This window comes from Crinia signifera, chromosome 2, assembly GCF_055691185.1.
Source record: "Crinia signifera chromosome 2, ASM5569118v1, whole genome shotgun sequence".
Lineage (NCBI taxonomy): Eukaryota > Metazoa > Chordata > Amphibia > Anura > Myobatrachidae > Crinia > Crinia signifera.
This window is the reverse complement of record NC_139218.1, coordinates 357114436-357141453: the sequence shown is the minus strand read 5'-3', so window position 1 is coordinate 357141453 and position 27018 is coordinate 357114436. Positions and strand designations below refer to the sequence as shown.

General features: G+C 47.0%; 1 protein-coding gene across 1 annotated transcript; it reads left to right on the top strand.

Annotated features, from left to right (window-relative positions):
• Positions 1 to 384: 384 nt before the first annotated feature.
• Positions 385 to 27018, top strand: MEDAG (mesenteric estrogen dependent adipogenesis). Its single transcript, XM_083169841.1, has 5 exons — positions 385 to 695; positions 13934 to 14046; positions 14914 to 15026; positions 20939 to 21230; positions 25350 to 27018. The coding sequence occupies exons 1-5, from the start codon at positions 478 to 480 to the stop codon at positions 25427 to 25429; spliced, it is 816 nt and encodes a 271-aa protein (XP_083025967.1). The 5' UTR covers positions 385 to 477; the 3' UTR covers positions 25430 to 27018.

Below are 27018 nucleotides of genomic sequence, written 5' to 3'. Positions count from 1 at the left end.
ACACCGCACCCAAACCTAACTCTCTCTGCACATGTTACATCTGCCCCACCTTCAGTGCAACATGGTTTTGCCCATTTTCAGAGCAAATTTGCCCTGCAATCAAGTCTGATTTAGACCCACCATGACATGGTGACAGCTATAAACAGGAAAGCAGAGGAAAGATTTCTGTTATAAACACTGATATGATTTGCATAGTCTGCTCCCTTCACATAATACATTTAGCAGAACACTTTAAAGTTTAAACCCTCCGTCTGCTGCTTTTTTTTCTTAAGTCTCCTGAACACATGATCAGTGCAGGGGAAGAGGGCTGGCATGGGCTCAGACTCAGGGTGTGGTGTATGACCAGTTCTGGCATTGGATGTGTGTGCAGTGCCAATGCTCAGAGCTGCAATAGTATTTTTGCACAGTACTACAGTCATACACGGGGCTCCTCTACGTATTGTTACATCTGCTGCGATTTACTAGCGACTTGCAGCAATGTCTGTGTCTTCCGAGATACTGGCCAGTGTCACCACGGCCAACTGCGAGATCGCTGTGCTGCCGCTGGCACTGCTGCGGGAGTTGCAGCCACAGTACATCAGCCTGGAGGAGGACACCCTGATCTGTGCCAGTCGAAATGGGGGCTACACTCTGCTCAGTGATGGCAGTGCCAGGATAGATGGACGTCGCTGCAGGGTCATAAACTACATACAGAGGTGAGCACACTGTCCTGGGATTCTCCAATCCCTTATTTTTTATTCTTCCCTATTCAACAGTATGATTACTTCCATTATATTGCAGCCATTGGTTGTATACTTGTAGAATATGAATTATTTGAGGTCATTAAGACCAGAGGTGTAGATAGCTGACATGTGCCCCTTACACATTATACTATACACACCATAATGCCCATACACATTATGCCACACACCATAATGCTTACTTCCCTTCATCCCACACACAGTAATGCCCATTACAAAATATGCCACATTTCGTAATGATTATTTTACTTTATGCCACATACTGTAGTGCCCATTACATATTATGCCACACTCCATAATGCTTATTGCATACTATGTCACACACAGTTATGTTGTTGACTCCACAATGCCACCACTAGTGCTGCTTTCACACAGAATGCCCCCTGAAGTACAGCTTACATACATGCTCGGAATCCCGACTGCTCCCTCGTGGGGGTCCACGACCCCCATAGAGGGAGAATAAAATAGGTGGCGAGCGCAGCGAGCCCGCAATTGGCTTCATTGCGCTCTCCACGCTGTGCAGTCGGGATTCCGACGTCTGACTAATGACTGCCGGAATCCCGACTGTCTGAGTATTATACCAAACCCTTCTAGCTAGTTGTCAGGGATTTATATATACCTGCAGATCCTCAATTAGTTTAGTGCTTAAAAGGGATGGGTAATGTAAAGTAAAATAAAAATATTGTTTCCTCCAGCAAGCTAAAGCAGTATTCAGATTTAAAGACTACATTATAATGGAATTCATCTTGGTTACATATATTTGCAAATATGTGAAAAATACCCCAATCCATCCTCAAGGCTTCCCTGTGTATTAAGGGTCCCTAATGCTATATCGGTACTTGTTTCCTAGAACGGCCACAATCGTGAGTGATCGTGGCTCTTAATTAAGGGACACGATCCTCACGATGTGGCCGATTTTTTACAATTTTTTCCCTTTGAATGACAGAAATCGGGTCAATCGGTCGGTCGCGACCAATTAAAATCGGCCGCGATGCGACCGACCGATTCACCCGATTTTTCCATAGACTTCAATGTTAAAAAATCTTTTAACATTGAAATCGGGAGGATCTTGTCGGTCTTGTGCCATTATAATGGCACAAGATTAGATGGACTTCATTAAGTCCATCTCACATAGGGAAAAATGATAAAAAAGGTGAAATGGGCCAATATGACCCATTTCACATTTTTTATGTGCCCGCCATGACCCCACGATAGACGTCAACCCGAAGCGTGGCGAGCGCAGCGAGCCCGCGAGGGGCGGCGGTACGCGTCCTCCGACCTTTTCATTCCCCTACTATCCACGTCGGCGTGGAGTTGAGAATATATAGTGTGGCGAGCGCAGCGAGCCACCGAGCCCGAAGCGTGGCGAGCGGACGCGGAATACATGTGAAGTAGTCCGCGTCCCCTCGCCACGCTTCGCGCTTGCCACACTATATAAAATCAACTCCACGCCGACGTGGATAGTGGGGGTATGCAAAGGTCGGAGGATGCGTTCTGCCGCCCCTCGCGGGCTCGCTGCGCTCGCCACGCTTCGGGTTGGCGTTGATAGTGCTGGTGGCGTTAACAATGGTTATTGGGGGCTCACGATTTTTTATCTCATGGACCTCATGCATCTTATGGATGCATAAGATCCATGAGATGCATAAGATGAGATCCATACAATTAAAAAATCGTGTCAATTGTATTGATTGTATGCCTTAAGTTAAGGCATACAATCAGTGAGATGGGCGCCGTGCTAGGAAATAAGTACCACTTTCCTTTGAGCTGTGACAGTTTATATTATCCTTTTAAACTGTGACTGTTTTTAGTTCACAAACTCTCCCCACCATCATTCCCTATCTGTTCCTACCTCCAATCTGTCTTCACAGCTCCCTCTCTCCATATCCAGCAAAAAAAAAACAGATAAGTGCCCCATAAAAATTGCTTTCATTTTCTGTTATGACACCTTTTAGCACATAAAGAAGTAATTTGGTTCATTGAGTGGCCTCTAGAGGTCACTAGCGGTACTTCACCTCGTAGATGTGAGGAGTAGTTAACCTTTTTAATATGTATATAGATAGTGTGATACCTCAGAGCGATTCAACCACACCAATCCAGGGGCACCGCACACCAAACCCATCTTACCCCAATCTGGGTCTATAATTAACTAGTATAGAGTCACATGATAATGACTCATAATTAAATATACCTAAAACTAAAGGCCCATACACATCAGAAGATTATCTTTCCAATCTGGCTGGTTGGAATGAAAATCTGGAAATTTTGGGGAGCAAATAGGGTTACCACCTTTTCCCTTTAATTCCGGACACATATTAATTACACAGGTTCTGTGGAAGTTTAAAACCAGGTGAAATGGAGTCTTGAAGTCAGCCAGCCACAGAACCTGTGTAATTAATATGTGTCCGGAATTAAAGGGGCAAGGTGGTAACCCTAGGAGCAAATGACAATTGACCATTTGCTCCTAAACATGGAAAACAGACAAAAATAGTCATTCAGACAAATTAGTTAAATCCATTTATGCAGATGGTATGGATCAGTGGTAGCCAAGCCTAGCCCTTGAGAGCTACCAACAGTTCACATTTTCCAGACAACCTAGCTGCTGCACAGCTGCACTCATTAATCACTGACACATTTTGAAAGATCCACAGATGGAGCTAATTAGCTTACTTGTGATTCTGTGAGGAGATCTGCAAAACATGCACTGTTGGTAGCTCTCGAGGACTAGGGTTGGCTACCCCAGGTATGGATCATTGGATAGACAGCAACTAGGTTGACAAGCATTAAGTCGACACCACTAGGTCAACATGCATGAAGGTCGACATGACTGAAGGTCGACATACAGGAAAGTCAACATGACTGAAGGTAGACAGTAGAATGTTAGGTCGGCAGGGTCATTAGGTCGACACGCATTAGGTCGACATGGGGTTTTTCACTTTTTTGTCCTGAATGTCGACACAGTCAACATGGACACTAAAACGTAGCGCCACGTGTGCTCACCATGCTTTGGGCATGGAGCTTCGCTGCGCTCAGCACACTATATTATTCTCCCACCACGCCCTAGTGGATGGCAGGGCATGAAATACCGCCCGTCGGCACATGTCGGCTCAAAAAAAAGGTATAAACCCCCATGTCGATAATGATATCGTGCGTACACACTACAAATATATCGTAAAGGGTCGTGCATAACATTAACGATAATCGACTCATGTGTACACACCTTAAACTGTGCCTAGGATTTATCTATACAATTGTGGGGCCTTAGTGGGGTTCAATTTGCAAAAGTGCAAATTCTCATGGGTTTTTGTTTTGTTATTGCTGTGGGATTTACAGTGGTGAATATTATTTTGATAACCAAAACCAGATTGGTTTTACGTATAACAACAACCAACAGAAACATGTTGCCCAAAACCTTGTGGCAAACTCACAGAAACATCTGCACTTTTTCCTTTCTCATTCACAGACTGGGAAAATTCTTATATGGTAAGTTGCTAATGAACTAGCCATTCCGTCCAACTATCCCAATTTTCACAGGACAGTCCCGTTTTTTGGGGGACTGTCCAATGTCCTACCCAGGGTGGGCAGTGTCCTGCGGTGTGGGGGCATATTCAGAGAAAAAGAGGGGCTGGGGGCACGGTCAGCAGCTTACACATAGTGATGAAAATGGGGGCTTGGCTTGTGGATGTGGAATCCCTGCAGGGCCATGCCCCCTTCCCCTGCATAGACCACGCCTCTTTTCAGGCACGCCACGCGGGTGTCCCGATCACCAGGGTTAGAAAATTAGGAGGTATGTTTAGCAGCTATTAGCAAATCGGCATGATCTTCGCAGGCTTGCATTGGGCGGGATTTCAATCTGGTAAGGCAGCGGCTATCCAGTCACAGGGCTCTGCAATTAGCAGAGATTAGGTCTGAATAACTCCCAAAATCTTTATTGCTACTCTTCAGAGTGCACTGCTGAACGGGTGCTGGATGACTGCCTGACAGTCGAGATCCCGACGGTGAGTTTACCAACATCGGAATCCCGACTGTTCAATTTCCCGACAGTCGGGATGGTGACTGATAGGGGCTATTCTCTCTTGTGGGGGTCCACCACCCCCATAGAGGGAGAATAGAATGTATGGAGAGCACAGTGAACCACCAAGCCCGCAAGGGGATTTTTTGCGCTTGCTCCCTGTCGGAGTACCGGCGGCGATCAGGACTCCAATGCAGAGGCGTAGGGAGGGCGGAGCCACCGGAGCTCATGCTCCGGGCGGCGATTGGTTGACTGGCGCCGCCGGCCCGCCCCCCCTCCGCAAATGATCCCATCCCTGCAAGTGAAGTGTGATGTCTGCACTCTGCATAAGTAACTAACGGGCCGGGCAGCGTGCGCAGCGCCGGCGGCTGCCCTGCCCTGCGCCTGCCTCCTGCCCTGCTCGCCCCGTCCCTGCCGCCAAGCGTCACGGGCGGTGAGGCCGGGCGGCGGGCTGACACCGAGTCGGACCTAGCCTAGGCTATGTCCTCCTCCTGTTTCTGAATTGCTGCAGCTGCTGCTGCTGCTCGGTCCGGCTTCCGGGCAGCGCAGGCAGCGTAGCAGCACTGCCCGTGACAGAACCTCTTCCAAGCTTTCCTGATGACCATCCCCTACATCGGAGAAGCTTTCCCTCATTTGAAAATTTTTTGCCTCATCTGAGTTCTTACGACAGTTGGCTGAATGAGCTGAGCTGTGTCTGGCTGTTGGGCTGCACTTGCCGGCTTTGGTGAATTTCCTCCAGACGGTGACTACAATGACAGCAATGTCTACAATGACGGTGACAGCAGAGTGCATTACATGTTGTTATATAGCGCAGCAGATTCCGTTACAGCGTCTTATATAGCGCAGCAGATTCCGTTACAGTGTCTTATATAGCGCAGCAGATTCCGTTAAAGCGTCTTATATAGCGCAGCAGATTCCGTTACAGTGTCTTATATAGCGCAGCAGATTCTGTTACAGCGTCTTATATAGCGCAGCAGATTCCATTACAGCGTCTTATCTAGCGCAGCAGATTCCGTTACAACGTCTTATATAGCGCAGCATATTACGTTACAGCACCTTATATAGCGCAGCAGATTCCGTTACAGCACCTTATATAGCGCAGCAGAATCCGTTACAGCGTCTTATATAGTGCAGCAGATTCCGTTACAGTGTCTTATATAGCGCAGCAGATTCTGTTACAGCGTCTTATATAGCGCAGCAGATTCCATTACAGCGTCTTATATAGCGCAGCAGATTCTGTTACAGTGTCTTACATATCCCAGCAGATTCCGTTACAGCGTCTTATATAGCGCAGCAGATTCCATTACAGCGTCTTATATAGCGCAGCAGATTCTGTTACAGTGTCTTATACAGCGCAGCAGATTACGTTACTGTGTTTTGTAAGTTTTTTATTTTCAAATGTGACATGCCAACACGTGTTAGCCACGCCCCCAATTAATTACCGGGGGGGGGGGGGGGGCGTGAAATATGCCATTGCTCCGGGCACCATGGCGCCTAGCTACACCGCTGCTCCAATGTCGGTATACTTACCGTTGACCCTCGGCCACTCATACCACACCTCTGTTGAAAATACAGGGCCTGATTCAGGGGCAGCTGCATTGCCTGCTAAGAAACAAATCTCTGTGTTTCCATGTATCTCTATCTGCTTGTGAAAGTTCCGTTCATCACTATGAGTGCTGAATGCAGACTTGCACTAGCCGGTATCATGGGTGTGGTATAACACACCGACATATGTGACAGTGCCCCTGTACGGTGTGGTGCAAGATGGCGTACCTTAAATCTGGAGCTGGTGACCGCGGCGGCTTCTGGATTCTTCGCGGCTTCTGCTGGAGAACCTGTGGCAGGGAACGGCACAACCCAAGGGACCCACAAAAGACAACGCTACTTCGGTTAGCAGCGACAAATATTTATTAAAGGAAAACAACTGCACTAGTCGCTGTGATATACTCGTACACATATGCAAACATCAATAAGAAAGATAAAAAAAACACAAAGACAATGACATCAAACAGAGCAATATTAAAGACAATAATATGACATCACTAGAATACTATACCGCACATATAACACAATACTGCACATACAACACTATACTGAACTATAGTCCCTGGTGCAAAGAAAACAGTCAATGAAGAAACGGTCCCACGCAGGAAGATCCTCACAAGTACAAGGGTAGGCCCTACCTTAGTGTGCACACTACTATATAAAGGCCAGAAAATATTAATGGTCCCCTATAGCGGGGTACAGGCGAGTCCCCGTTACCTAGGGCAACTCCCTGCTAGACATACAACACAGGCTGTAGATATAGGCTTGGCAGTGGTGGCAAATCTGGCATGCAGCCAGAGGGGCGTTGCAGGTGTCTCTGGGCTGGTAATGTCGCAGGGTGATCAGCACCCCAATAACAGTTGTCCCCTATGCAGTGGAGAGCCACTTCAATAGCTGGGTAAAGTGGGCCAATGTGGGGTGCAGGCCAGCCTGGGGGTAGGGGAGCTCCTGTACCTTAACTCTCAGCTGCAGATGCCAGTTCCTGCTGGTCATGACTCTTCAGGGTCTCTCACTCCTCTCTGGGTCTCTCACTCCTCTCTGGGTCTCTCACTCCTCTCTGGGTCTCTCACTCCTCTCTGGGTCTCTCACTCCTCTCTGGGTCTCTCACTCCTCTCTGGGTCTCACTCTGCCTGGCACCTATCAGCAGCACCTGCTCTCCTCTTCAGTGCAGGACAGGGGAACAGCTTCTCCATTCACTGCACACACGCTGCTGGGCTTTCTCCTCTCTCTGCCTGAGCCTCTCCCTGCTCCAAGCATGTCTTCTCACTCTCTCTGTGCACAATCTCTGCCTTCTCTCCACTGCAGCAAGTTTTCTCTGTCCCGTTCTGCTGGCTGACCCCTGACCTCTCAGCTTCCTGTCTTCACACACTCCAGGGCAGCCAATCAGGGGAATGTCAGGTTCTCTGCACGTGGATGTGAGCTGGGTCTGTTAACCCCTCACATCCCTGCAGTGTCTATGAAGCTGCAGTCTTTCCTAATAGCAGCATTGGCTGCCATTAAGCCTTTTTGAGGGCACAGGGGCACTCAGAGTGGATTGCCACATACCTCCCTGCTGGAAATTTGCCTGTCCGCAGGCAACTTAACCTGGGTCAGTAGGTTCCTGCCAAAAACCTCTCAATGTCCATGACAAGACATTTAACGGTGAGAAAGAAAACAGGTGAGTACACATACATTCACCACAAATACAAATTACTGCCTCCCTATCACCTGATATCCAATGTGGGCTCCCCGTGCCAACCATCCCTCCGCCACAGGACCTCCATCCCTCTGCGGTCCAGCTTCTCCAAGGCTGTCAATGGATGGCGCCCACTCTCACGATGTACGCATCTTTAGGCATGTCTCACCTCTCGAACTTGCCTCTTCGACCTCTGTATCGCCTGCTGGATTCTGAGGGCGAATTCCTCTCCTGAGATGGTCGTATATTCACCACTTGTTACCGGCTTCCCACCGATGAAACAGATCTTGGCCTTGTCTTCTCTCTCTGGTGCTTCTACTTTGGCCTTGGATTCAGGCAGTGGCACCACTGGTTCTGCTTCTGACGGCTCCACTGTCTGTGTCACAGCCATGTGAACCTCAATCTCTGGGCTTCTCTGCTGGTCTACCATTCCGACATTTCTCGGCCTTAGATTCGCCACCCGGTAATCTGCATCGTCCATCCTGGGCACATACTCCCGCGTCGGTTCCGGAAGTTGAGGCCTGGTCGCTTCTTGCCAGTTCTGATGGACTGCCTCACTCCGCACTACCGGTTTCTTGCTTGACCTCGTGATGTCAGGTTCTGGTGGGCGGGGCATCTGTCCTGGTCGAGGAGGGTTGGTGTTGACCCTTTCGTTCTCCTGCTTGACCTCTCTCGGTTCAACTCTGCTTCCGCTATATTGGTGGTAGGGTGGAGGCTCTTTACGGTGCGGGTAGTGCCACTGTTGTTCCGGGGCATGTCTATTGCGTAGCACCGGCGTTCCATTCGGCCCAGTCACTTTTGCGGCCTTGGTGCCTTTCTTCCCGCTTGTTAATTCAAATTCGACGGTTTCACCATCGCTAAGGCTCCGGAAGCAATTCTGGGGGTCTTCGTTCTGTATGGCGGTGTAATGGACATAGACGCTACGCCCGTTGTCTGCACGTCTAATGTATCCATATCCGCGTGGCACATCAAACCACAGGACACGACCTGTGATCCTTCTTGGGCCGGTTCGCGGCCTATCGGTAATCTGAGTTACACCGGATGCTCTTGACGCGTTCTGGAACACTGCCGGTGGACCTCTTTTCCCGTGCCTTCTCACAGTCTGTGGGCATACATTGGCTCGGTCACTGTGTAGTCGTTCCGACCTCCATTGGTGATTCTGTTGGCATCTATGCCTTCTGCCACCTTCACGTCGCTGTCTTTCCTTTTCATCCTCCGCCCATTCCTGACGCATCTCACGGATCATCCTGGTCATTTCAGTCATCGCTTCGATGATTGCCCCAATCGAGTTCTGATTGGCTTGGGCTGGTGGAGTGGCGGTTCTTCGCATCTCCAGCGGTTCTATGTACTGCGATCGCCACATCTTGCCGTTCACAGGGGTCTTGTGCAATCCTGTTCGTAGACGCCAAGTGTGACAGTGCCCCTGTACGGTGTGGTGCAAGATGGCGTACCTTAAATCTGGAGCTGGTGACCGCGGCGGCTTCTGGATTCTTCGCGGCTTCTGCTGGAGAACCTGTGGCAGGGAACGGCACAACCCAAGGGACCCACAAAAGACAACGCTACTTCGGTTAGCAGCGACAAATATTTATTAAAGGAAAACAACTGCACTAGTCGCTGTGATATACTCGTACACATATGCAAACATCAATAAGAAAGATAAAAAAAAACACAAAGACAATGACATCAAACAGAGCAATATTAAAGACAATAATATGACATCACTAGAATACTATACCGCACATATAACACAATACTGCACATATAACACTATACTGCACATACAACACTATACTGAACTATAGTCCCTGGTGCAAAGAAAACAGTCAATGAAGAAACGGTCCCACGCAGGAAGATCCTCACAAGTACAAGGGTAGGCCCTACCTTAGTGTGCACACTACTATATAAAGGCCAGAAAATATTAATGGTCCCCTATAGCGGGGTACAGGCGAGTCCCCGTTACCTAGGGCAACTCCCTGCTAGACATACAACACAGGCTGTAGATATAGGCTTGGCAGTGGTGGCAAATCTGGCATGCAGCCAGAGGGGCGTTGCAGGTGTCTCTGGGCTGGTAATGTCGCAGGGTGATCAGCACCCCAATAACAGTTGTCCCCTATGCAGTGGAGAGCCACTTCAATAGCTGGGTAAAGTGGGCCAATGTGGGGTGCAGGCCAGCCTGGGGGTAGGGGAGCTCCTGTACCTTAACTCTCAGCTGCAGATGCCAGTTCCTGCTGGTCATGACTCTTCAGGGTCTCTCACTCCTCTCTGGGTCTCTCACTCCTCTCTGGGTCTCTCACTCCTCTCTGGGTCTCTCACTCCTCTCTGGGTCTCTCACTCCTCTCTGGGTCTCACTCTGCCTGGCACCTATCAGCAGCACCTGCTCTCCTCTTCAGTGCAGGACAGGGGAACAGCTTCTCCATTCACTGCACACACGCTGCTGGGCTTTCTCCTCTCTCTGCCTGAGCCTCTCCCTGCTCCAAGCATGTCTTCTCACTCTCTCTGTGCACAATCTCTGCCTTCTCTCCACTGCAGCAAGTTTTCTCTGTCCCGTTCTGCTGGCTGACCCCTGACCTCTCAGCTTCCTGTCTTCACACACTCCAGGGCAGCCAATCAGGGGAATGTCAGGTTCTCTGCACGTGGATGTGAGCTGGGTCTGTTAACCCCTCACATCCCTGCAGTGTCTATGAAGCTGCAGTCTTTCCTAATAGCAGCATTGGCTGCCATTAAGCCTTTTTGAGGGCACAGGGGCACTCAGAGTGGATTGCCACACATACAGCATTCCGACAGTCATTACTCCTCCATACAACTAATAAACTGGCCACCAGATGGTACAATGACATAACTGTTCCCTTTCCTGTTCTGTGCTGCTTGCCCTGTGTCTAAGAAGTCTTTAACCCTTTGCAGTCCAATTTTTTTTTTGCAATTTAGTCTGGTTTAAATGTTTAAATGAATTGTACTTTTTTAAATAAAAAAATGGTCTACATTGAATGTTGAACATTATTGTTCTTATTTTAAAGTGTCTCACCATTGGATCTGCTACTAGCGCTAGGGCTGTTCAGTCTGACTAGATGTTGGACCTGAAAGGGTTAAGGGTGATGTCACTCATACTGTCTTCCTCTAGCCAGTGCCAATTGGTGAGCTGTCTTAAAGTCTGAGGGACAGATTCTCTAAGCTTCAAAAGTAATAAAATGGAGAGTGATAAACAGCCAGCCAATCAGCTCCTGTCTGATATTTTTCAAACACAGTCTGTGACATGGCAGGTAGGAGCTGATTGGCTGGCTGTTTATCACTCTCCATTTTATCACTTTTGAAGATAAGAGAATCTGGCCCTGATTCTTTTTGGGATGTTTAGTGAAGACTGCACGGGACTATCCTGGTTATCGTCAGTTAATTTAGTTTAAACTTATGCAAAAAAGAAAGCGCAACGTATACAGACTGAAACTGAATAGAGATTTTGAAGTAAATGTAAGCCGTTGTTTATATTTAAAAAAACATATTTGTGTCTCTAAATGGTGACTGTGTTGGAATATGCTGGTTTCAGAATGTCAGACCCATTACTTACTGGCAGTCACTGACTACAGATGTCATTTTTTGGCAATATTCATTCTAATGAGATCATTTTAAGAAAAAAAAAAAGAAAAGAAAAACAATCATTTGAATGAAAGGAGAAATATCATCATTATTCATTTATTATCTTTGATGTTTAGGAGATTTAAGCTGGGCACACACTGGGTCGATCACACACTGGGACCAATCACACTGGTGCAGCACAAAGCTCCCGTCGCCCCGTGTGTACGGGGCTTTACACCTAGAAGGGGCTGGTGCAGGTCCCATTACCGATGGTGACAGTTTCTGATGTGGAGAGAAACACAGTGGGCAGCGCAGCTTACCAGCTAGCTTGAATGAGCCCTATGGAAACTCTCATTAGCATCAGCATTGGATTCTGAATCATATCCCTGTAGTATTGTGGTGTGAGGAGGGGGGATCACTTTGAACCATTGCATTACTGGATGGGAGCAAAGGACAATCAGAAATGTGCCCACAAACCCAGGAAAATGGACAAAAACATTCAGTCAAATTGTTTAAATCAGGGGTCCTCAAACTATTTTGCTCTGGGACCCCATCAGACAATAAAAATAATGACAGGACCCCAGCAAGTTACTGCAGAAGGCCATCACATCACATGTGTAGTCAGCAGACAGCACATACATGGCAGCATTGTGCAGGCACAACCAGGGCTGCCAAGAGGAATGCTGGACCCCGGTAACATTTTGGGGCGTGGCCTAATAACAGGAGGCGTGGCCACATCCCACGATTAGACCACACCCAAAAATGTTAAGGTGGGTGAAAAACACTCTAAATTCGAGGGGGGAGTGTTATTGCCCCCCACCTCAGCAGCAGCAGAACACACCTACAGCATGTGCTGTGCTGACAGCTTTCAGCACAGCACATGCTGTAGGTGTGTGCTGCAGCTGCCTAGGAGGAACGGAGTGGGAAGGGGGGGTGTCGGACCAGGGCCCCCGCCAGGCCCCTCCAGCAAGCCTGGGCCCTGGTAATTAGTATCTGCCCCTCCCCCCCCCCCCCTCTCGGCACCCCTGGGCACAACATGATGTGAGAATCCTAAAATAACATACAATTCAACTGATTTTTCAGACTCCTTGGGGTCTATTCAATGCCTTGGGCGAGCGGTGACAGCGAGCAGGGCTTCCTGCTCTCTGTCACCACTCGCCCTGTCAGTATTCAACTCACCCCCCTCATACACCGATTCCCCCTCGCTCCATTTTTTGAGCGAGGGGGAATAGGTGTATGCGGCTGCAGAAGCAGCAAGACTCGCGGCTAAATACAACGGGTTCGCTACATTAGCCGCGGGTGTCGCTGTTTGGGGGAATCCTTGCCGTCCTGTGACGGCGAGGATTCCCCTGGAATGTTGAATAGGGCGAGCGGCAGTGAGGGGGTTAAACAGCGAGGATCGCTGGTTTTCTGCACATCTCGCTGTTTAAACCCCTTGCCGGCCGCGGCGAGCGGCATTGAATACTACCCCTTGAATCACTAACCGAGATTAGAAAAGTCATCAGCCTGATGGTCAGCAGCATGGAGTGGCGACCCCATGCTGAGAAGGTCGGGACCCACTTTTGGGTCAGGACCCACAGTTTGAGAACCGCTGGTTTAAATCAAACAGATCCAACTACAGTACCATGTCTGAGCGACAGTTTTTGTCCTTTTCCAGATTTTGGGAGCAAATTTGTGAAGTAAATATTACAATTGCTCCCATCCAGACCAGTACCATATTTTTATTCCATTCAAGCAACTAGTTGGATGGTTGGAGGAAAGTTGGTCTGATGTGTGGCAAGCATAATTATAGCTTCTCATAGGACCTCACGATCGCACTTTCCTCAAAATCATCAGCACCTGGGGCGCCCAAAAAAAGTAGAGCTGTAATGCTCCAAGTGGGAGTGCAGCTTAAAAATATGGTAGCTTAGCTCTCAAAATGGCCGCCCTGATGCCTGCTGATAAGTATCAAATGGTCACAGTCCCATACCTCCCAACAGTCCCTATTTCAGCGGGACAGTCCTGATTATTAGGGCCTGTCCCGCTGTCCCACCCGTGGGCGGCAGTGTCCCGCGGTGAGGGGGGGCTGTTGGGAGTCTCCCCTGTCGGCTGCACGCGCACAGCGTCTATTCCCACAGCCAGGGGGCTGGGGGCATGGCTAGAGGCTCACAGAGCCTCTGGGTCATGCCCCCATAGCGGCAAAATGGGGGCGTGGCCTCGCGTGGAAGCTGCGTTATAGGCCACACCCCTAAATTAGGCCACACACCCCCCACCCCCCCGAAAATTTCACCACACCTACGGCGCGCAGGAGCTGTGTCCCGGGTCCGGCGCACAGAATGTTGGGAAGTATGCAGTCCTTCTGCTACAAAACGCTCTAGAGATTTACATTTGCTGATGGTTGTCTTGTTTTTCTTTTAGGAAAGTCACCCTCCAGAGTCATGCTGACTATAAGGATTACAGAGAAACACTGTTTGCAAAACCCATATTATTTATAACAAATGCAAAAAAAGTCAACAGCCCCTTTACCTCAGGTATGATGAAGTCTTGCAAAGCCCATTTGGTGTATCACAAATCTAATTATACATGATATATTAACATACCTCACAGCATCAGAGGTCTCAACATTGGACTGGGGTCGTGGCCGTACTTCTATATAGAAGTATCTATATAGACAGTCAATAGGTCTACCCCAACAGGTCGACATGTAATAGGTCAACAAGGTCAAAAGGTGAACATAGGAAAGGTCGACATGAAAAGGGAAGACACATGACAAGGTCGACATGAGTTTTTCATAACTTTTTTAAAAACTAGCTTGTTCTTACTTCACCATCCATGCAGCATAGAGGGAGAATATAATAGTGTGCCAAGCGTAGTGTTGCATCGAGCCAAAAGCATGGCGAGCCAAGCGCGGGTACGTGTTACACTAATTGGGGGTTTATGTCGACAGTTGTTGACATTGACGCAAACATGTTTTTAAAACTCATTGACTTTTTCATGTGTCTACCTTTTTTATGTCAATATTTTAACCCTGTCAACATTTTGACCCTGTCGGCCTTTTCTATTTCGACCTGTTGACTCTAGACCTATTGACTGTCTATCTAGATATTGTAGATCTATCAACCGGAACCACCATGGCAATGAGTCTTCTTAAGCCATCAAAAGACCTTTTCATCGTCCGCCATTACCAATATTATTTTCAAGTACCCCCAACTGGTCTGCAGTGTACCCCCAGGGGTACTAGTACCCCAGGTTGGGAACCACTGACCTAGAATGATGGGGCACCCCTCCTTTGCACATGCAGTGTAAAATGGCTTTGCCAAAGTACAACATTACTTGCTTGCTTTGTTCCCAACTCTGAATGAGTCCCAGGATTGTAATAAATACACTCTCTTTTTCAGCTAAAACATTTGCTTTAATTGTAAATACCAGACATCCAAAGGTGAAAAGCAGAGTGGAGGATGGAATGAATACTGCAATATCCTCAGTTTGGGGAGAAAACTACAGTTTACAAGTAAGCTACGTTCCATTTCACGTATTCCTTAAATATATACTAATTTTAATACATTATATATTGACATTACAGTTGTAGGGCCCCAACAAGGTGTTATGATAACTTTAAGGCAGGTTTCAACTGATTGCCACTTTAAATTGGATCCATAACCTCTAAAACTATTACATAACCCCCTTTGGGCGAGTTTAGAAAAGGGCACTCTTTGCCACTGTTCCAATTTATGTCCGGTTTTGAGGATTTGATGGGTTTGTATAAGATACGGGAACTAGAGACAAGAGGATTAAACCAATAAACTTTTTCTCATAGATACAGAGAGCAGATTTCCAAATATTGTCCTAGGAAAAAAAAAAATTGTGGACTGGTCACAATTAACGTCTTTGAAAGTGTCCTTTACAAAAGTTGAAGGAAAAGCCACTCCGCAAAAAGACAAAAATACTGAGGAGAGATTTAGAATTCCTGGCGGTGCTGAAGAAAAACTGGAATAATTTGAAGAAGATGATGACAATTTGGTTTTGAAGAGGTAGAAGAGGTGATAGTGGAGACAAGGAGAGCTTGTCCTTGGGTGCCCGTGGTGAGAATACAGGACTACAGCAGGGTGGTCTGAGCAGAGGTAGAGGCGGAGTAAGCAGGTCAGAGAACGAGACAAGGAAATTAGTGATCCATCTGGAAGACTGAAAAAAGACAGCAGCAGAGAACCAAACTGCACTACAGCTTTTTGCACTGACATCAAATAGCCCAGACAGCCTCTCTAAATCAGAATCAACTTTATTGGCCATGTATGCTTGCGCACACTAGGAATTTTTTGTGGATTTACAGTGCAGCATCAAGCAGGGATGAAGGGGGGTGAAGGCATTACATACATTACATTAAGACATTACATGTGGGGAACACATACCCGCCGAGCTGCACAGCTCCTAGACAGCCATCAGCGGTGCAACAGCCAGGAAGGTAACCTTAAGCAGAGACAGTACAGTTATCACAAAGGGAGCACATACCCGCCAAGCTGAACAGTGCCTAGGCAGCCATAAGCGGCGCCACTGGTCACCGAAACAGCCAGGTAGGTAACAATACAAGCAGAGACAGTACAGTTATCACACATGGAACATAATTGGCTGAGCTGCACAGCTCCTAGGCAGCCATCAGCGGCGCCATCTTGATCATGCTGCTCAAAGGCAGCAGTAATAATATTATTTTCATGGCAACTGAAGCATGAGTTCGACCGGATGTAGCACTTTTCTTCCAAAGCTGGCACACCCTGCCAGCTTGTTGTTGGAAGGGTGTGCAACTAGTGATGATACAGCATACAGGCTTTGCAAACAGTGGTTACGGTGGTACATGGTACAAATCATTGTAAAGAAACAGTAAACAAAGAAAATACATAGCTTTCATCAGCTTAGAGGCTGAGAGAGATGGTAATTGGTGAAAAATGAAATGATGCCATGTGTGGGTGTAAGTCCAAACTCCAGTCAAACTCATGCTTCAGTTGCCATGCTTACGATGCAGGCTAAGATGCAGGCAAGCCTTTAAGCAGGCTTCCAAAAATGTCCAATTTTAAAGGAAAGTTTGGGCCAGCTGGTACAGGGGGAGGGGCTGGTGTTTGCACAAATTCCTCACAGGCTAATTAGTGGAAGGGGGAAGTTGCAGGCTCCAAGCAACAAAACAATTCACAATGCAGACTGTTCTTTAAATGAAAAGCATCAGATGTTCAAAATGGGATTCATGTACCTGTAAAATAGGAGTATCTTGAGGGCAGCTGTCATTTGTTCTCAGACAGGAGGGGCTATAAGGAATTCTGGCTGACCCAATGAAGAATGTGCCCATTTCCAAGATGGCGACATCAGCCTCCGCAAAGACACTGCCTGAGGCCCCCTCGGCAAGTCTCTATCTCTCCGAACTGCATCACACAGCCTCCGCCTGCCGTCTCTGATGCACCTGTTAGGAATTTCATAAAAGTGGGATTTTTATTGATATACCTTTAGGTATAGATTGCTACATGTGGAACATTTTAATGATCAGTTCACACTATCGGGGCTAGATTCTCTAAGCTTCAAAAGTGATAAAATGGAAAGTGATAAACAGCCAGCCAATCAGCTCCTACCTGCCATGTCACAGACTGTGTTTGAAAAATGTCAGATAGGAGCTGATTGGTTGGCTGTTTATCACTCCCCATTTTATAATTTTTGAAGCTTATAGAATCTGGCCCTTGGCCTTTAGTATAATAAGAGGTTTCACTAGTGACATTATCATGCTGTACCCTGCTTTTCTAGCAAGCACCCCTCCTTCCAGCAAGACCACACCCATTTTTTGTACACACACATCAAAGTGGGGCTCTATCTTGCTCATTGAGTGCCACCGCAGTGAGAATGCTGCATATAAAATAAATGTACTTTTAGATGCAGACAGGGCCATCTTAATGTACGGGCTCAATGGGCATCTGCTCAAGGCACCACCAATTCTAGAGGCCTTCGAGCTGGGGTGGATTGGTTTTGGACATCTAGTTTCTGAGCTTATTGGGAAGCAGTAGAGTATGCTGAGCAACCAGGCAGCATTTTCTTCCTGCTTCCAAGCCTGCAGCCAGACAGTGAATGGCTATCAGCATGCTGATTGGTGGATAGCTCCAGCCATCCCCCAATCATTTTCCAGCATTCTCTACATGCCTCCAAACTGCAGCCAATCAGCATGCTGATTGGTGGATGGCTGTAGCAAGTGAAGAGGTGGCACAGGACCACAGGAGGGGTGTGTTATGATTTGTTTTGTTTACATTGTTTCCCGTGAATAGGTGTGGGCCCCAAATGCATTGCTTTGCCTGGGGCCTACAATGCTGATCATGGGCTATGTATTCATTTTCAAAATAATTGTTCTATATTCCCCAGCCAGTTATTAGTGTGACAATTACCAGATGTTAGCAGAGATAAAAGGATGTAAATAAAGAAAAGTAGCATCAATTGGTACTGTATATTTGTTATTCTGTCAGTATAATGTATTGTCTATGACTCTGTATGTCCTAATTAGGCCGTTCAAATGCACATTATTATGTAGACAGGAACATTAATCTTGATGTATTATTAATTATCAGTGAGTTGTTCTAACGCCTTTATACTTACCATAAGCCCTTGTCCACAAATACAATATTGTCTCAGTGCAGTACTACATGGTTGTGGTTAAAACAGCTGCTGATAACATTGATACCATATTGTGTATATAATACAGTTCATGTATATTAAAGGTAAATAGAGGAATCCCTTTATATAATTTTTTTATAGTAAAGTAAAAATGACTGTAAGACAAACAGCGATCTTTCCTTACAGCAAGAAAAGGTGAACAACGGAAGCCAGGGGCCAAATTTTATAGGGTGTAAAAATCAGAAAGTGAGAGATTTTGGAAGGGTTTTCCTTTTTTTCCTTCTTAAAGCGGCAATCCTTTACATGGCAAAATCAACCTGTTTATGCAGTGTGAATGATTGCCACTTTATAAAAAAGGGAAAACTCTCCCAAAATCTTTCACTTTCTGATTCTCCCCCCCTCAGATGTGCAGCCAGCAGGTGAGCTGCCCGGTATCCCTGCTTGGCAGGTGGGCGGAGCTAAATGGGACCCACCAGGGGTGGGGCTAGATAGGCAGAGGTACCTTAGTTTCATGTGGCTGCTGCTTCAGTGCTTCCTGCTATTGCTAAAGAGGGAGGGAACACAGAGGAGAGGCTGCTGGAATTCCATGCCCACACAGGTAGTGAGACTGCACTCTGCGGATGTTTTAAAGGTAAGTTGAGTGGTGTGTTTGTATATATGTGGGATGTGTTAGGCTGCTGGGTGGGAGGGGGGCAATTAGGCCGCAGGGTATGAGGGTTAAGCACTAGTGGGGACTGGGAGTGTCAGGAATAGCTTGTGGGGGGTGGGGGAGGAGAGGGTTAGGGAGCGTGTCAGTGTAACAGAGTGCAGGCCACAGGGTGAGGGAGTGCGTCAGTGTGATAAAGTGCAGGCCGCGGGGTGAGGGAGTGCCTCAGTGTGAGAGTGCAGGTGGTAAGGTGAGGGATTGCATCTGGCTGTTCCATTGCAGTGAACAGGTACTGGGTCGCATTGACCCGGGTTACCCGTTTACACTACACCACGAGGCGGGTTTAACCCGAGAGATGTCTCTTGACCCAGCATATTTAAAATGGGCGCATTTACACTGTCTGCAAACACTGGTTTTTGTGTGCTCCCATGCAAAAACCTGGGTTATTTAGGTCGATGTCAAAGGGGTATAAGTTAACAAAAGCTCTAACATATGTTGGGACAACTCATTCTATAATGAAATTATTTCATAATGACTGGTTATTATTTAATGTGGAGGATATGATCCACTTTTGAAGTGTAAACTAAATATACTTTCAGAGTTTCCGCTGTTTTATGTGTCCTTTTAAACCCTTTTTTCACAGTATCTATCATGTCATCTTCTCACAATACACCAGTTTATGGACATGGCCTAGTGAGGTTATAGGATCCAATGTTGTTGGGTACATGTTAGGTAGGAGAACAGAGAAAGGATTGTTCCTGGCTTTTACAGAGAAAAAACTACAAACTATGGGCCTGATTCAATAAGGATTGTATATGATTATCAGCCACATATGCAATTCTTCACAATCTCAGACTTGCAGTCACAGGGTGTATTGCAAGGCAAAGGAAATAGGATTGCAGATGCATTCATTAGTTACGCATGGAAAATGGGAAGGAGGTGTTTTTGCAAATGGAAGCTACCCTTACCCCCTGACAGGAATTGCTTTGCCCATCTTACCAACACGCTGGAGTATGTTATGCTGCCGGTCCGCTGCTGGCTCCCTCTGGGACCGTAATCAATGGAATGATGTTGCTGATGCATCCCCCTGTGACACTGTCTATCCTCTGGCACCTCATATGGCGTACGGGGAGTATGGACGCCGCCATGACACCCAGGGTCATCTGGCCACTGAACACCAGTCCACTGTTTCCTGCATAGATCATGTGACACAGTTAAATCCAGAAAACTTTGTCTCCTGGTTCTGTCCTCATTGCTGCTGCAACCAGCAACCAATCAGCAAGCAGCTTGGGGAATATAAGCAGGCCTTCCAGAATCCTCCAGTGCCTTGAACAATCATCCTGTGATTACCTCCAAAGTCGAGTTCAGGCTTGTTCCTGCTCCAGAAGACCTGCTGCTGCATTACCTGAGACCTGATTCTACTCTGCTGCCAGATCCACTTCTGCTGAATACTATTCCCAGCTTACCACCCAAAGTATCTGTGGCCTCTGTTGGTTCCCAGACCAAACCACCACCAATATTGGTTCCCAGACCGATAGTATACAGCATTGGTTCCCAGATCAATAGTATACAGCATCGGTTCCCAGACCAATAGTATCCAGCATCGGTTCCCAGACCGATAGCATCCAGCATCGGTTCCCAGACCGATAGTATCCAGCATCGGTTCCCAGCCCAATAGTATCCATCATCGGTTCCCAGACCGTTAGTATTCAGCATCGGTTCCCAGACCAATAGTATCCAGCATCAGTTCCCAGACCGATAATATCCAGAATAAGTTCCCACACCGATAGTGTCCAGCATTGGTACCCAGATCAATAGTATACAGTACCGATAGTGTCCAGCATTGGTTCCCAGATCAATAGTATACAGTACTGGTTCCCAGACCAATAGTATCCAGCATCGGTTCCCAGACCAAATTACCTTTATCAGCTCCCAGGCTAAAATACTTACCTCACCATCAGACCCCAGACTGATAATTCCCCATCGGTTTTCGAACCGATCAAAACCTAGAGTTCAAGTAGACTGCCTAAATCAAAATGGCTGCTTAACACTCCTCCATCACATGCAGTACTCATACATGTCAATGCTCAATGTGGTAACTATTTACTTACTAAGAACAAATTATTCCTTTTCTCTCTTTCTAGATTAGTTTCCAGAATACCTTTAGAAATTACCTTCGGAGGCAAAATTTTGAGGTGACAGAAGAGAACCTGAGTTTTTCTTACACTTTCAAACTGGATGTGCTTCTGGATATTTCATACCTACTGGGTCTCAGCAGGAAGAAGAGTGAAATGACTGGCACCATTTTGAATTTGTCTTGTTCAAAGAAAGAAAAGAAGGAAAAAGTTAAAATGTTCCTGTCAAAAATGACCGACCCCCTAATCCGACGAGGCAGCAGCTTTGACAGACCCCGGAGGAAGAGTTCCTTTGCTCTAGGTAAGTCTTATTACTGATTATAGTTTGTATGTCTTTCCATATTACTGATTTCGGTACTTGTGTTGTTTCACGGCGCCACACTTTGCTACGTTGTCAGCATAGACCAACGGCATCCCAGCGTAGTGTCCCCGCGGCAGCCCTGCGTAGTCAGCATAGTGTCCCCATAAGGCAGCGTATTCACTGTACTGTGCCCGCGAGATGCAGCTCTGTCCCCGGCGTCTCTGGCAAACCTCACCAAAGAATCAAAGGTCTGACCCGGAAAAGCTGCTTCAGTCATCAGGTGCGGGCAAGTCACGGCTGGGCCACCAGGGATGATATGTTGACATTTCAATACTTTCTACATTATCACCATATCAACATGATGAATAACTGTCCATATATCACACACAACCCTAGTGTGAATGCACACTATGGGCGGTATTCAATGAGCTGAATCGTTGGTCACAGCGATTCAGTTTTTTCATTCGCCAGCCAATCGCCGGTTTTTTGCTGCCAATCGCCATGCATGGGGATTCGTGGGGAGTCGCCGAGTCACCCTATTCAACGTGGCTGAGAATCGCCGGCCCTAACGGCGATTCTCAGCCAACCCTGCGTTTCCCTAAACAGCTTCATTAATGTCGTCAGTGTTTAAAAAACTGCAGTGAAATGCAAGAAAAATGCAAATTACCCTGAATAAACGCTTCCAATACAGCAGACGGCAAAATCTGGGTAATCTGCACAAAGGCCAAACGAAGGAGTGAGGTGGGGAGGAGAATCATGGGTAAGTGAGGTGCACCATGGGTAAGAACAGTGCTTTGTGGGAGAAAAAAAAAATACCTCAAAAAATTAAATATATATTTGTATAGCACTTCTACGACCATCACATCACACAAGGGCAGCAAATAATAATACATTACACTTGCACAGTTAAATAGAACACTTAAAACCAATTATTTGACATGTTCCTATAAAAGTTCACCAGAAAAAGATGACGAGGGACACTCGGTGAGGAACGGCGATATGTAACAAGAAAAAGGAATCGCCAACTTCTCATTGAATACACTTTTGGCGATTCCCCTCGACTACCGTCGATTCCCCATGCAAAATTCTATAGACTAATAACGGCGATTTGTAGAGAATAACATTTGGCGATTGGTGCTTCATTCACCGGTCCTTATCGGCGATTATAGGTCATTGAATAGGGTGATTCGCATTAGGAGCTCCAAAAATCACCGTCAGACACGAAAAAAACACAGAATCGCCATAAAACTTGGCGATTCTGGCTCATTGAATACCGCCCTATGGGTGGTATTCAATGTGAATACTGGCGACGTGCAGCGAATCCTGTTTAGGATTCGCTGCACATTCGCCACTACTCGCTGCGTTCCGGAGCCCCTGACTGGCGAATTCGAGCTCCTGCGGCGGACGCCGCAGGGAGCCTGAGAACGGTGGCAGGCAGGGAGATGGAAGTCTCCCTGCCTGCCCCAGAACGTTTGTGGGGGGGAGGTGGGCTCCCCGGGAGCCAGGCTTACAGCACATGAATAAAAATAGCATGCCCCTCCTCAGAATAAAATTCCAGATTTTTTTACACCAATTGTAAAAAACAAAACACTTTATTTTAAAAGTTCACCTTCCACTTCACCATAAAAAGATAGCGATTGCTGCTCGGTGAATCATGGCGAAAAAAACCTTGAAATGTATTCGCCATCTGGTCATTGAATAGGGTGATTCACCGTTTTAGTCAGAAATTCGCCTTACAGCACAAAATCGCCATAAAAACCTGGCGAATCAGCCTTATTGAATACCGCCCCATACGTGAAATTCCCTGGGGATCAGCGAGGCCACACCATCAGAAATGACAGCATTGCGCAAGGCGTATATGAGAGTTTTTATCACTGTTATTTACTATTTATACTGTTTATACTGTATATATTTTATCTGCCATCATAAATCAGAGGTGGAGAAATGGGGTTTAGAATAAATAGGCGGAAATAATTATAACAACTATTCCTGAATCCTGACTTCCCAGACATGTCCGTGTATGGATGGCTATAGTATCTGGAGATGTCCTGCTGACTCGTACATAATAATTACATACATACAGTATGAACACCTGTAGCACAGGATTCTAGAATTACAGCCAAAACATAGATTATATATAAATGCAGAGTAAGTATCCCTTATTTCCATATACACAATGCGATATCTTGGGAATGGGTGCTGATAACAACGCTGGGCGCACCCCTGCAGATGCCAGCTTGGGGTCGGGCGGCTGACGTCACATGGACCCATCCCTAATAGGAGGACATGGTTGAAATGCAAAGTGATTCCTGGCTTACCTCTCTATATGAACGGAGGAGAAATCATTCGCTGGGGAGCGAGTTGATGCGGGGATTTCCTCAGCGGGGGGGTGGACAGTCACTGGGGCGGCAAATATATACGCTGCCTAGCGAACAGGTCTGAATCGAGCCCATAGTTTGTGTATACTGATCCATCAGAAAACAAAGCTGTCGCTATAGCATTAGATTATGAAGCATTTTGGATTTCAGAATTTAGAATAAGGTGTACTCAGCCTGTGTATACATAAGTACATATACACACCTACTTCTAGGGGGGATTTCAGTTAGAACCAATAATATAATGCTTGTGAAAAAGGGTGGTAGCCTCAGGCATTAGAGGGTCTTTCAGGTTGGCTCGATAAGCTGATTACCAAGCTCCAAAGACACCTGCCACTGGCTGTCCGAGCACCTAACACCCCCCCCACACACTTGTCAATTCCCCTCTTTAAAACAATGTCCATTCCCATGGGTGATCCCCGCCACTATCCCCCCTGCCCCGGTGTTTTTAGAGAGTATGTGAGTCTGTCACAATGACCCCCTTAACCCCTTCAGTGTTTTTTTTTTTTTTAGGGTGCGCTTCCCACTGAGTGAGTCCCGTCCCCCCCCCCCCCCCGAAAAAACACTGCTGTGTCCCCGGTCCCTGTTAGCACTGCTGAACCATCAATCAGCCGCTGCCTGGCCCTGCACCCCAGCGCCTCGTCCCTACATGCGGCAACTCAGCTTGTCATAAGCCAGCGCCGTAGGCTGCAATGCAACAGCCGAGGGGGGGGGGGGGGGGGGGTGTGTGTGAGCTGGGGGTGCAGCGGTGGAGAGGGAGCCGGGCAGCACTGAAGCCAGCTGAGTTCAGCGATAAACTCAGCAGCGCTGCCCGGGGCTAATCACTGGTTATCCCGATCATTTTCCGGGCTTGCCAGCCTGGGCATTAAGGCATAGCCTGGAAAATTCTCGGGATTACCCGGTGTTTCCCCTGTTTTTCTCCAGGAAGAAGATAGCAAGTTATCTGGGTGGGGTGCCTTATATAGAGGCTGTCTGGCCAAACCTCAGATAAAAGAAATGGGGCGTCTTTCACCTACAATGAACATATAAACAATGGGGGTAGCTGCACTGTATAATTAATAAAGGTGTGCAATTAGTAGTAAAAAGACATATATTTAATGTTGATATTTAAAATAATAAAAAAATAGCATTATAGGCAAATAACTTATTATGATATAATTATAAAAACATGAATGGTAAGCAGGGCATATGCCAATGATTGATAGTCACCCCCGCAGTTGACTGTAAGTTCTACAGTGCCTTTTCTTATAATGCCCAATGCAATGGCTCTCTATAGCAGCACATGATAGTCCCGGTACCTCCTTTTCCAGGCTTAGAGAGGTGGCGTTCCTTCACAATTGGCTTGCCGTGGTAGAATGAGGAATCCTGGGAACAAAGATGTCGTAATTGTGATCCAAAAAGTGATGGGGCGGTTCCACAATGGAGCTGGTAAGGTCACTTGGAGTCACTGGCTTCTCATAAGTGGGGGTAGTCACAGCATCACCTGAGGTATACCAGACCCAACGCGTTTCGCTGTGTCAGCAGCTTTTTCAAGGTAGGGGATAGAACCTGGGGACCTATGTGTTAATGGGTTCAATGCAGCTGAAACAGCCAATTTATCTGGATTTCTTTTCAGTTCTGCAGGCTACCTTTGGGGCTAATTGAATAGTCCTGGAGATCAATTACCATGGCTAACTAATTCACCTCCCTATTGTAAATGTAAGAGATCATAAACTAAAAAGTATCTGTCTCATTGTATTTTCAGATATGATCCTGGAAGATCCATTCCCGCCAGAAGATAATACAAACAATGATACAGCACCCGTTTGGCCTCCGCAATCCTGAAGTAAAACTAAGAACTGTCCCAACATCAGTTGTTCAATATTTGGAACTGAATAAGAGTGAAGGTCCCCAAAATGCATGAAGTTGTTCCCAAGCAACATGTACTTGGCATGTGCATTGGGTACACCGCTAGAAATGTGGTGGTATAAGCCCATATTCCATTTAGCCGCTAACTAAATAATGTACACTGATATTTTCCTGTCAAAGCTTCAGAAATGTCTTATAGAATACTTATAGAAGTATAAATATGACTGCTTAAGAAACTACAGGGGTGATTCTAGTTTACTCGCTATTTAGCCAGTCCGGACCCGTCACAACGTTTGGGGACTGTGCATGGTATATTATGCACATGTGCAGCTCCCCTTTGCTAATGGCTTCGTCGATGTGCATAGTTGACGAGCCGCTCGCAAGCATCTGGCTGGCCAGGGGGCGTACAGCGGCGGGGATTACCCATGGGAACGCCCAGCTTTTTATGAGCATTCCCATGAAAATGCTGGCAGTACCCATGGGTACGCAGACGGGTCGATTTCTGCCAGAGGTGGGCGGCTGACATCACAGGACATCAGCTGCTTACCCCATCTTCGTTCATATGGGCGAAAAATTGGTGAAAACTGCGTGGTGCAGCGAAATTGCCTCAGATTCAGGTGGTTTTGACAAATTCACGCCTGTTTTTTGTGGCCATATTCACCCAGTCCGATTCGCCCCAAAAAAGGGAAATGGCATAGGTGAAAATCGACTAAAAACCAGGCGAAACGCCTGTGATTAAATATTGATCGATGAATTATTGCTGACTTTTCACCTGGCCAGAAAATTCATCTGGGATCACCCTATATGCCAGCAAACTATAGGGGGAGATTCTCTAAGCTAAAAATGTTAGCATCCCCCGCCGGGTTACCGCGGCGGGGGGCATCGCCAGAAAAATCTGGCAATGCCAGATAGAAGCCAATGGGCTTCTATCGCAACCCTCCGCCGCCCCGCGCCGACCCCCCGCCGCCCCGCATCGACCCCTCCCCCCTCACCTGTGTCCGGGCAGCACAGCGCAGTGCTGCCCGGACCTGTGACCTCCTCCCTGCACTGATCCTCTTCCGGGTGCAGGGAGGAGGAGAGCCCGGCGCAGCAGCAGCAGCGCCGGGTGTGGGAGGGAGGGGAGAGCCGCCGGGACCTGCTGGGACCCGTCGACTCTCACCGCAAAGGACAGCTCTTAACGCAAGATCTGTCCTTTGCCTTAATTATCGCATATGTTACAGCATATGCGATAATTAAATATGCGATCGGCGGCGAAGGGGGGCGGAGATTCTTAGAGAATCTCCCCCATAGTCCTTATTCCCACTGGTGTTTTGCAGGGCGTGCAGAATTTTACCTGTACCCATTTTATTCTTCTTTCCAGGTACTTTAGTTGTTGATGTATTAGAAGTTGGGATTCCATCATATTAAATATAAATTGCTTTGTTGGACTCTTTAATAGGAATATATTATCTGCATAGTCAGTCAGTGACATTGCTTTTTTCTACCCTGACACAATTCTATGTATGTATATAGATAACATATATCTAAATATTCATTAAAATGTTCCAGTGAGCTGAGGAACATAT